We start from the raw sequence: 11943 nt of genomic DNA, 5'->3' as shown, positions 1-11943 counted from the left end.
GTTCTGTCACCTGGCTGGAGTGCGGTGTTGCAGTCTCAGCTCACTGCAACTCCACCTCCCAGGTTCGAGCGACTCTCCTGCCTCAGCCTCCCAAGTAGCTGGGATTACAGGCAGCTGCCACCACACACCTGGCTAATGTTTTTGTATTTTAGTAGAGAGAGGGTTTCACCATGTTGGCCAGCTGGTCTCAAACTTGTAACCTCAAGTGATCCGCTCACCTCAGCCTCCCAAAGTGCTGGGATTACAGACATGAGCTACCGCATCCGGCCAGTGCTGATTTTCTTAATGCCTTTTATCATAGCTCATCATTGGTCACCAAACCACTATTTCAATTATGGTTATTGAAGTATCAGCCTATTGAATCAGCCTATAATAATAGATTTGGTTATTTTGATTAAGGTTTAGTTGTGTCTTCGTGTTCTAGTACACAAATAGCTGTTCTAATAAACAAGGAAATCAAGAAAACCCGAGGCAGGGCCGTGGCGGTGAGGGGGAATGTGTGGCTTGTTCTTTTTGAATACCTTCCTGGACATTGAGCTCACCTGACTTGTTCGCATTTGAAAGGTCTTCCATGATGGCCCATGGAGGCGAGGTTCATCACAGGATGAGGAAAGGACAGAGGCACAGAGAACCCCCAGGAGGAGATGGGGCTCTGGGAGACGGCCCAGGCCTCGGCCGTTCTCTGACTACGGCCAGCTGGCCAGCCGCAGTTTGTCTATTCCTGAAGACTCGGTTGCTGCAGACCCCCAGAAGGAAGACCGCGTGAACGAGGACCCCCAGGCAAGCTTGACTTCTGCCAGCCCTGAAAACCAGAATGCTCCAGTGGGCTGCCCCAAAGGAGCCCGGAGAAGACGCCCCATTTCCGTGATAGGTGGGGTCAGCTTGTATGGGACCAACCAGACGGAGGAACTGGACAGTCTTCTGACACAAGTAAGATCTGGTGTGCACCTCCCCACGCCAGCAGAGGCCCTCCAGCTTCCTGCCTCTGTTCTCTCTGCACACTAAACTGGATCTGCTTTTTCTCTCGCGTTCTCAAGGGCAGCACTGTGTGCTTAACCACCTTTTCTTCCTGACGCTGTGAAAACATGCGTGAATTCAAGCTAACCATCTGATGTTTGGATGCCTTTTGCTAATCTTTCTTTCCCGGGATCTCAAATAATACTTAAGACTCATTTGCTGTTGATTTCTGAATAACCTGAGATTCTAACCAGAGAAAGGTAGCAGGACGTATTTACTAACACTCCTGAAAGAAGTAATTGTTGAAAAAGAGAGTATTGTTCGTTGTTAAAATGTAAAGATAAAATGTAAACAAGAAATAAATAAAATGTAAAGAAGAAATAGTTTTTTAGGAGATAAGTATTTTGTTTTCTACCATTTTCTTATTTTTTTTTATTTTTATTTTTGAGTTGCAACTTTGCAACTAGTAATAGTTTGACAATGGGTTAAACACTTAGTACTGGTTTCTTAGTATAGTTTAGTATTCAACAAATATTTATCCGGGTATCCAGTGAGCAGTTTGAAAATACAAAACATTTAATTGAAGACTCTGTCTTGGAGAAGTGTATACTTATTTGGGAAGGCTAATACCCTGGCCGTGGTAAACATTCACAGAACACCACATGAGTAATATATATGCCCACTTTCATTTGTAAAACTGGGTAGCTGATGTCATAAGTAACGCATAAAATTATCTTAAAAGGGAAATCCTATACAGTACTAATACTGGATTGTATATGTTTACATTTTTCCTGTAAAGCCCCACACAATGCCTTGTTTATAACAAGCACTCAAAAACCCTTGCTTAAATAAATTGAAGTGATTTCTTAAGGTTAAAAAATTAAGTTGCAGAATACCATGAAAATTTTCAGAATCTTTTGTCCGAAGGTGCTCCCCTGTTGGAACATGATTCTGCACTGAAGCAGATTGTCGCGCGTTTTAACTCAGAACGGTAGTCCCGGGTGCACTACAGCCTTAGAAAGAGTTTCCCTTCAGAGCAGCCGAAAGGAATGTGAAAAGTGACTTTCTGTACTGTAGCCTAATTTGGGGAATTGGGTGAGAAAATGGTAAGAAAACCTAAGGAATTACATAAGCAGAATATGCGTGTAATAAACAAAAGGAGGAAAAAAGAAATCGAAGGAACGCATGAAGCAACTGGGCCTCTGACTGATAGTTTTAGGGATCGCTATTATAGAAAACCAGAAGGTCATTATAAGAGAGACCTGGGCAACTACCTGGAAAACTGCTTCTTTTAACTGAAGCTCCACTGCTGTGTGAGTTTAGGGAAGCCAGGCTTGCCTTCAGCTCCACAATCCTTATTGAAGGCTCATCTGTGCCAGGCTCTGTGTCGGCAGGGAGGAGTAAAGGAGGAAGGAGGCTGAAGAAGGATGTGAGGATCACAATTGGCCACCCTGGCCGGGTTGTGGCCTTGTCCTGGCTTCCTCCAGAGGGCCACCCCGGGAAAGCATCTTCTTACCTTAGTGACCCTGCGTCTGTGTGACAATTCCCCTGCTTCCTAAACGTGCCTTCCTCTTCTCAGAAGCTTCTTTTTCCTTAGTGGGACCTGTTGGCATGTTGCAGAAAAGTGAGATGAAACACAAGGCTGCAGGGTGCAGGACAGTAAGCCGATCAGGGTTGTTAAAAACTGGAGCATCACGAGTTGCCACTGGGCTTCGGTGCAGCCTGCAACTCGTGGCAGGATTGGAGAAACCATTTCACGTCTGTGAGTGGCTTCGAGGTGAGAGAGCTATGCGTGTGAAGTGCTTGCAGGAGCTGCCACTTCCTGGCACCTCCTCACAGATTTTGCTTTCTTTTTGCAGCCGGCTTCCAGGCCGCCCATGCCTGCTCACCAGGTGCCACCCTACAAGGCTGTGTCGGCCCGGTTCCGGCCCTTCACGTTCTCCCGGAGCACCCCCATTGGGCTGGACCGTGTGGGACGCCGGCGGCAGATGCGAGCATCCAACAGTGAGTCTCAGAGTCCCTTTCCTTTCAGAGCTGCCACGGGCCCATCTGACTGTTTCCAGCTAACCTGAGGCAGCAGGTTCTGCACCTTCGCGCCTCCCTCGGGCCAGGCCGTGTTTGTCTGGGAGCAAGGACGGCTCATCTCAGGAGAATGGTGCATCATTTGCTGTCTGGGGTAGATGCTCTGTGTGCTAGGCTGGTGGCTGTTAAGTTTGAGAAGTTTGCTCCTCGTGTGGTATCCGTGTACATCGTTCCTGCGTGTGGAGATCCCTAAAGAACCGAGACCCAGGCTAGAAATCCGAGATCGACGTGTCAGCAGGGTCCATTTCTTCTGGGGGCTATGAGGGAGGGTCTGCTCCAGGCTGCTCTCCTTGCGTCTGGCACCCTCAGCGTTCCTTGGCTCGTAGGAGCGTTGCCTCATCTCTGCCTTCATGTTCACATGGCATTCTCCCATGTGTCTGTCTGTGTTCAGATCTCCCCTTTTTGTAAAGACACCAGGCTTACTGCTTGTGGGCCCAACTTAATGACCTCATCTTAATGTAATTATCTACCAAGACTGTTTCCAAATAAGGTCACACTCATGGGCACTGAGGGTTAAGTCTTCACCATCTTTTTGGGGGATACAATTGATTCAGAAACATATACCATGTTTGTAACAATAGGCAGCGTGTACCCATGTGGCAGAAGATTTTAAAAGAAAAGGCAGAAATAACAATAGCATTGTTAGGGTGGCAGGAATGTAGAGCCCTTCTCCTCCCACTGCGCACCTGTGTACACACAGCCTATTCCCTGCTTGCTGTAACACTGGCTTTTGTTGTTAGTTTAAAAAGGTTTTAATTTTAGGGGTTCTTTTGTTGACAAGCAACAACATCTAACTCTGGCTATGTTTTTTTTTATTATTATTATTATACTTTTAAGTTCTAGGGTACATGTGCACAACGTGCAGGTTTGTCACATATGTATACATGTGCCATGTTGGTGTGCTGCACCCTTTAACTCGTCATTTACATTAGGTGTACCTCCTAATGCCGTCCCTCCTCCCCGTCCCCTCCCCACAACAGGCCCCGGTGTGTGATGTATCTGAAGCAAAAAGGGAGTTTATTGGAAGGGTGCCGGCTGTGCCCAGAATTGATGAGCTGGCTAGGGAACCAGGCCAGGGAAGGGATGGCAACTAGGGTCGCTCCTGGGAGTGGAGGAGCCACAGGAAGGCGTGTGATGGGAGACCGGCCGTGGCTCCGTCCCAGGAGTTAGGGAGGTATGCAGTGAGTCCTATGAAAATACAAAACGTTTAATTAAAGATCCTATCTTGGAGAAGTGTATACTTATTGGAGTTATAATAAGGAGTTAACTTATTAGAAGTTAGTGACCGTCTGTCTGTCACTCACCCAGGGGTTCAGGTCCCAGGATGAAGGATTCAGCTGTCCGAGCTTAGGTGATAGGTCCACCGCCTGGTGGCACTGGAACAGGGAGAAGGCTGGAGTGTCTGCCTCCAGGGACCGTTGCCTTCTATACGTGAAGGCAGGCCAGGTAAGTATTTCACAGGGCAGACAGTACCATAAAGAAAAATAAAACAGGATAGAGGACATTCATTTCCAAAGAGTGTCATTCTAACACGACGCACCTGTTCCGTGAACCCGCTCTCTCTTCCCTGGAGGGAGACACCCAGAGCTTCATCAGTGGCAGCAGACACCTCCAAGTCTGGGACCTCTGAGGATAAGCAGTCCTCCAGTCCCATGCAGTGCCTCTTCGGTGTTGATAACCAGAGGCAGATTGAAGCAACACTATCCCTACCAGAACGGCAAGGCGGGGAAAGGAAGGAAATAGAAAAGTTGGGATGCTGTGGAGAATAAAACAGCATGCAAAGTTTACATTTCAGCATTTGAACAGATTCCCCATAAGTCAATAAGTAGGATGCGCCAAGGCGCCACAGACGGCCCTGGAGAAGATGACTCTGGGTAATATGAGGAGTATGAGCAGGCGGGGGAGGTGATGCTGGGACAGGTGAGTAGGATAGGAGGCAGTGAGGCAGAGGTCTGAGGGAGGAGAAGTCCTAGCAGAAGGAGCATCAGAAGCCCAAAGTCATGCAGGAAACACGATGTGTCTGAGGTTCAGCAAGGAGGCAACAGTGAGAGGAGCTCAGGGGGCAAGAGGCAGACGAAGATGTTGCAGGCTGGGAGGTGGGCTGAGGCTGGACAGGGCTCTGCAGGTCATGAGGAGGCTGATCTTGTTCTCAGTGTGGTGTGAAGCCATTGACCGCAGGAGAATAGTATGTTCTGATTTATGCTTAGAGAGGGAGGGCAGTTTGTGGGGGGAAAGGAAGACAAATGGAGATTGATTTGAAGGCGACTGCATTAGTCCATTTGAGAAATATAGTAGCAGTGACCACAAAAGCCATCCCTATTTTCTGTGGGTGCTCATTTTCCCAGTGGTATGAAGAGGCAAAAATGGCCAGCCTTGGTTCTAATTCCTTGTGGCCAGGACTATGAACTCCAGAGGAAGTACTTCTCCCTTGGGGAGCACTAAACTCAGTTTCAACAGAGCAGAGTTCCTAGGTGGGAAGAGAACATTTTGCAAGTGTATTGTTAAGTAATCCTAAGAAGCCGCTTCTATGTTTACCCTTGGTTTCCGGCCCTGCATCTTCTGCTGTGGGCGAGCCTCTCCAAATTAGTCACTGGTTCAGAGCCTGCGCCCCATCCAGGGCAGTATGGCAACTTCTGGGTGTGTCTCCAAGCTGCCTCTGTAATTTCATTTTTATTTGGTCATTATTGAGTGCGATGGAGTCATGTGCTTCCTTCTGTGTGACGTTCTGGGTCTGGGTGGCGTGTGAGATGCTGCGACAGGATCGGGGCCTTCTGTAGGATCCACAGAGGTCTGACAGTGCAGGAAACAAATCCAAGCCCAGCATAAGTTGCCCTTCCAGTAGGGACAAATCACCACCCCCTCTATTATGAAAAGGCCCCACTGCAATCAACTTTCCACAAGGGGCTGTCTGGTTGCTGCAGGGAACCGTATCATCAGCTTTGTTGAGGGGAAGGCCCAGACTTCCTGTGGTTTAGCCCAGGCTTGGCATTCATTTTTGCCACCATGGCCTTTTTCTTGCTTCTTTTTTTTTACTGTATTTTTTTTTTCCTTTTTATGAACCCACTGAGCAAGTATCCAGGTGACTAGGAAGGAAGACGCATCTAGCTGCACATTGGGACATCGTGTCCACAGGATGATTAATTAGTCTGTCTTGCAATAAGGATTCATGTAGGATGGATATCATCTCACGCTTTGCGTGTATTCTGATGTAGCCAGTTATACCCCTTCCCCAAACCCATCCTCAGCCCATCTTGTTCTTTCCACATTTCTCCAGGCCATTCAGCCAAGCCATTAGCTCCTAACCGGGAGTGCACACGAGCTAAATCCTTACCTTGCCAAAGCCAATCTCTCCTACTCAGAAAGGCTTGGGAAGAGTGTTGCTTACATTTGCTGCCGGGAGTTTCCCTGTCCTGAGGACACAGTCACCAGGTGGATGGTAGGAGTCCTGTTTGAGAAGCTAGGGAGAAGTCTCGTACTAGCATGGCTACCCTGAGGCTCCCTGGCTCTGCTCCATCAAGAGGCCTGAGTCTGGGAGTTGAGTGAGGGCCCTCCCTTGGCTTCTCTGTCATGGTGGCTCAGGTCAGGCTCTGCTCGCCAGCCCTGGAGAATTCCTCCTACACAATCTTGTGATACCTTAGTGGAATCACTCATCTGTTCTGTTCCTAGGGACCCCGAGATCAGTTAACAGCACAACCAGAGATTTCACGGGTTAAACCATTCGGATGTCCAGGCTGCCCTGCTGTGTGGTGTAGTAACTGTGCCCACCTTTCCCATGACGGATGTCCCACCTCCACGGAGGACCAGGTCTGCGTTGCAGGGGAACCATCTCTCAGCAGCATCTCTGGCCTAGAGCGATTAGCAGTACATTAATTATAAAGGCTGCTGTCACATGGGAGATGCAGCCCAAGGGGTGGTGTGACTCACATGATAGACCATCTCTAGCATTTCCATCTCAGTCCTGGAACTCCTTCCTTTCCAGGCACTGAGAGTTTTAGGTTCACATACCAGTAAAGTGCTAGAATGGCATCCAGCTCCATAAGCCCACAAAGTGATCTCAGCAAACCAGCTGTAAAAGCATCATTTGAGACACATTGGGGAGATTTTCAGATGGACTGAATATTTGGCAGCACAAAGGAATTATTTTTAATTTTGTTAGTTGGAATAAGATAGTGCAGTTATTTTTAAGTCCTTGTTTGTTATAGATAGATAGTGAAATACTTTCTGCATAAAATATGATATGTGAGATTTGTTTTAAAATACTCCAGAAAAGTTGAGGAGAAATGGTTGAAACAATATTGGCAAAAGATTGATAATTGTAGGTTCATGGTATTGTTTGCTTTTGTGTGTATTTGATATTTTCTGTAGTATCAACTTTTAAATAATAATGAAAGTATATTTCTCCTCCCTGGTCAGGTATTCTCAAAATCTTGATAACCAAATGTTGGTAAATGGATATAAAAATAGAACTAGACAGAAGGAATAAGTCCTATTGTGACCATAGTTAATGAGAATGTATTGTATAGTTCAAAATAGCCCCAAGAGAGAATTCAAATGTTCTTTTTTTTTGAGAAGTCTCATTCTGTTGCCCAGGCTGGAGTGCAGTGGCGCGATCTCGGCTCACTGCAAGCTCCGCCTCCCGGGTTCCCGCCATTCTCCTGCCTCAGCCTCCCGAGTAGCTGGGACTACAGGCATCCACCACCTCGCCCGGCTAGTTTTTTGTATTTTTTTGTAGAGACGGGGTTTCACGGTGTTAGCCAGGATGGTCTCCATCTCCTGACCTCGTGATCTGCCCGCCTCGGCCTCCCAAAGTGCTGAGACTACAGGCATGAGCCACCGTGCCCGGCCTCAAATGTTCTTAATACCAGTAAATGATAAGTGCTTGATGTGATGATTACCCCGATTTGATCATTCCACATTGTATACATGTATTGAAATATCACACTGTGCCCCATAAATATTGTACAATTATTATGTGAGTTTAAAACAATATACAAAAACTCTCCAAATTAAGTAGTACCCACAACTGAATTTTTCTCAAAATACAGAAAATTGAACATTGCAATTTAATTTTTTTTTTTTTTTTTTTTAAAGAAATGAAGGTGGAGTCTTTCTAGGTGAATGGAGCCCTCCCTTCTGAGAACTTGGCAGCGCTGTGCTGTGCTCTTCCTTTCTCTTGCCACTTTTCTCTGGCCCTGTTTGGAGCACCTGTCTTACCTCTTACCAGCCACACAGCCTGCGAAGGCAGGTCACTTGGGACAGGCCTGAGTCATGTTTGTAGGCTACTGGGTGTGTTATTTGGGATAATAGAGTTGGGATAATGAATCTCTGGCACTTATTGGAGCCTTATCAGAGGGAAGAGTGACAAAGCTATAAACACCACTGCATTGTTGGGGATGGTGTCTGTGGCTTCTCCTTCCTTGGGTTTTAGGAGGGATGCCTGCACTGCTAGAAGATTGTCCTGGGGAATTATCTTTGCTGCCTTTTCTTGGCTTTCAATTAAGCTTTTCTCTTTCGTTTGAGACAACTTACTCCATCACAGCCTACGGAAGCTCCTAATTTTTCTGTACTTACGTTGGGTTCCAACTATACTTCCTCCTTTAACCAGTCTGTTTATGTTGATCAGAAGTCAAATTTGATTGCTTTTGAGAATTCTTACTTTGAATTTCCCTTCTTCTCTATTATCTATTCCGCTTCTCTTTCTACTTATCTTGTCCAGAGTTCAGATTAGCTTGCTTTTCTTGTCTCGCAGAGAGGAGACTGTCCAGTTTCCTTCACTGTTAGACTTTAGTGGGATCTTCACAGAGACAAGCACGGAACGAATGCATACCCATGCACCGAAGTCAGTCGATATGGGTAGACCCCTTTCAAAAAATGATACCTAGTCTGTTACATTTCTTGAAAGCCCTTTAGTTAACCAGTAAGTATACCATATTAGAGCATTTAGTAATAATGCCAGATAATAAAGAAGGAATGTCAAGCTTAGGTACAATAACAGCTAGATATAAAAACTAGAGAAAATGCCCGTTTTGAGGGGCTGCAAACTTGGCAAGTTGACTTGCCATTTAAAAAGTGTTTCTGACTTACTGAAGTAATTGCTCAATTTGATTTTTTAAATTTTTACTTTTTTTTTTGGCAAATATAGTTCTTTTTTGCAAGCTAGGAAAGAGAAGCAAATTGACCCAGTCTGGCCCTCTAGTGAGCTACGCTGAATTACTCATTCTTTATCAGAGTGATACAGTAATATGGATTGCTAGCAGGCAGGTTGTAAAACTGAATCATAACCATCTGTCCACAGTTTTCATGAGGAAACAACCAAAAATTGAGTCCTTTAAAGGCAGGTTATAAATAAATAACATCTTGATCTGTGAAGGGGACAGCATGACCCAAATTACATGCCAGCCAGCCTGTCTGAGAAGCACAGCAGGAGTCTGTTGCCTCGGAAAATGACAGTGGCACTGGAGATACGAAGAGCTTCAAGGTCGAGATAATTGCATGTTTGGGGCCAGGGAGCAGCCGTCCATGCTGCCTCTGATGCCTGGGTGACAGGGAGCCTAGGAGAAGAGCATGTAGGTCAGTTGGGGAGCTTACTCCATTCCAGGCAGGTCAAGTCAGAGCTACATGTGGGCAGCTCGATGAAGGTGACATCACCACATCCTTGATTTTGAAGCTCTGATTCTGAGGAGAGGGACCCAAAGCTAGAGGTGAAGATTCGGGAGTCATCAGCAAAGTGGTTCCTGAAACTCTAGGAAGGAGCGAGATGAGGGGGGATAAAAATGAGAAGAGGATCTTGAACCATGCTCTGGGGACCAACATTTGGGGACCGGTGAAGGCAAAGAAATTCACAAAGAAAACAGAAAACAGGTAGCCAGGCAGGTACGCGGTGTCCCAGATGTCAGGGGAAGCCAGGGCTTCCAGGCGGGAGTGGTTCGCACTGTCAAATGCACAGAAGCATAGAGAGGAAACTACCCACTGGATTCAGCGGCAGGGAGGAGCTTAGTGACCTTAAAAAAACAAAACAAAACCAAGTTTCAGTTCAGCAGTTCAGTGCTAGGGCAGGGCCAGAATGCCGTGGGGGGATATTGCGGGAGTTGTCTTAAAATTGAGGTATTTTATCTATTTTGCTTAAGCCGTGTTGATGGTTTTCTGATTTTATAGCTGCAAATATCCCATAAAGGCTCAGGACTAATGAAAAACAATTTGTTAGGCTACGATATAAAAAATTATTTTGTCTGTATATTACCAGTATCTGAAAGCTTGTTGGTATGAGTGTCAGCGTTTATTCTTACTAAATGTTTTTCAAAGAGATGGTAAGAATACACATCAGAAAGTTGCATTCCTTGATTTAGAATTGATATGAATCCCCAACATTTAGGAATTAGGTGGATTTAATCATAGTAAGTGCTTATATTGTTTCAGATTTGATTTTTTTAAATGAAATTAATTGAATTATGAGAAATTACTGAAGGTTATTTCTTTGAAAAATCTTGTAGTAAAGAAATTTATTCAAATTATTTGGAATTATTTTTTGTTTAAAACAAATTTTTTTGTTTTTTGTTTTTTGTTTTTAACTCTTTTGTGATTGTTAAAATCCTACTTCTGATTTGTTGGGATAACAAATTTTTGCACTGATTGTTTGATCAGATCACACCATATTTCTGTTTTTCCTTAGGACTGTCAATAGAATAAGGCAATAAGAATTCTTGATTCATAGCCTAAGTGCATCACAAGAAGGAGGTTACTCATACAGCTATTCTGGACTTATTCTGTCCTAATTATTATGAAAGTTAATTTTCTTATTAATAGACCTTTGGGTCAAAAAGTGAGAGTGTAATCCCAATCCTTGGGCAAGTCCCTTAATCTCAGAGTCTTCATGTCTTTATCAGTAATGGGAGAAATTAATATCATCTGCCCCACAGATGTGGAAGAATGACCTGGCACACAGTCAGTGTGCAGTAACTACTACTAATTAACTAGGGAAGCATTAACTACACAGGCGACAAGGGCAGTGATGAGCAGGAAACTGTTTACATCCAGAGTTCTGAGTTACTGATGTAACTGCACTAATCAGCAGTTTAGCTTAGACAAGTCATTTAGTTACTTAGTAAAGTCATAGGGCACTTGGAGTCGATATGGAATAATACACTGTTTAATTACTATCCAAATATAAGCTAAGCAAATTTAAAATGCGTATGTTCAGGTTATTAAAAAAAAAAACTTGATTGGATGTTTTTTATAGATTATCTGAGCCCCAAATTTTAGGTATTGTCTAACGATTTTTCAATGTATCACCCAGAGACTCCACTAAATCTTTTGTTAAAAGGAAGGAAAACAAGAAAAGCCATAGCAGGTGTTGAGGTGTGTGTGATGCCTTTGAAATGACTTTAAGCATCCCATAAAATCTTTTTGTTCTCTTGTTTTTTGAATTATCTGTGTCTGCTTCTGCATGTTACTCAAATCGATTTTCAAATATTTGCTTTCAATAAAGAATCAGAGAGAAAATAGGAACTCAGGATTCACTTGCTTGGTGCCTGTTGCGTGGTGGCAGCAGAGCTGTCAGGAAAGCTGGTTGGAGAATTGGTGATGGAGCACTTGGATTTTTAGGTGGGGATGCCCTGAGCCTTGCCGCGTTCCCTTCTCACCCCACATGTCACTTCATACTCATGCCAAGGAATATTGGCTGTTGATTATACACTCATCCCTGGTTGTCTGAGGGGGGTTAGTTCCAGGACTCCACAGACATCAAACTCTAAGGCTGTGCAAAAGTCCCTGATAAAGGCCGGGCGCAGTGGCTCAAGCCTGTAATCCCAGCGCTTTGGGAGGCCGAGACGGGCGGATCACGAGGTCAGGAGATCGAGACCATCCTGGCTAACACGGTGAAACCCTGTCTCTACTAAAAAGTACAAA

At 45.0% G+C, this 11943-nt stretch overlaps 1 protein-coding gene across 2 annotated transcripts in view; it reads left to right on the top strand.

Moving 5' to 3' along the window:
* SPATA13 (spermatogenesis associated 13) overlaps positions 1-11943 on the top strand; it is a 154086-nt gene that overhangs the window by 91662 nt on the left and 50481 nt on the right. For both annotated transcript variants that reach the window (XM_011958736.1, XM_011958726.1), the window contains 2 exons: positions 565-930; positions 2817-2961. In XM_011958736.1, coding sequence (XP_011814126.1) covers positions 2835-2961 — 127 coding nt within the window. In that variant the 5' untranslated portion in view covers positions 565-930; positions 2817-2834. The remainder of the gene's footprint in view (positions 1-564; positions 931-2816; positions 2962-11943) is intronic.

This window comes from Colobus angolensis, unplaced genomic scaffold, assembly GCF_000951035.1.
Source record: "Colobus angolensis palliatus isolate OR3802 unplaced genomic scaffold, Cang.pa_1.0 Scaffold113, whole genome shotgun sequence".
Lineage (NCBI taxonomy): Eukaryota > Metazoa > Chordata > Mammalia > Primates > Cercopithecidae > Colobus > Colobus angolensis.
The sequence above is the reverse complement of the archived record's forward strand: the minus strand, read 5'-3'. Positions and strand labels throughout refer to the sequence as shown.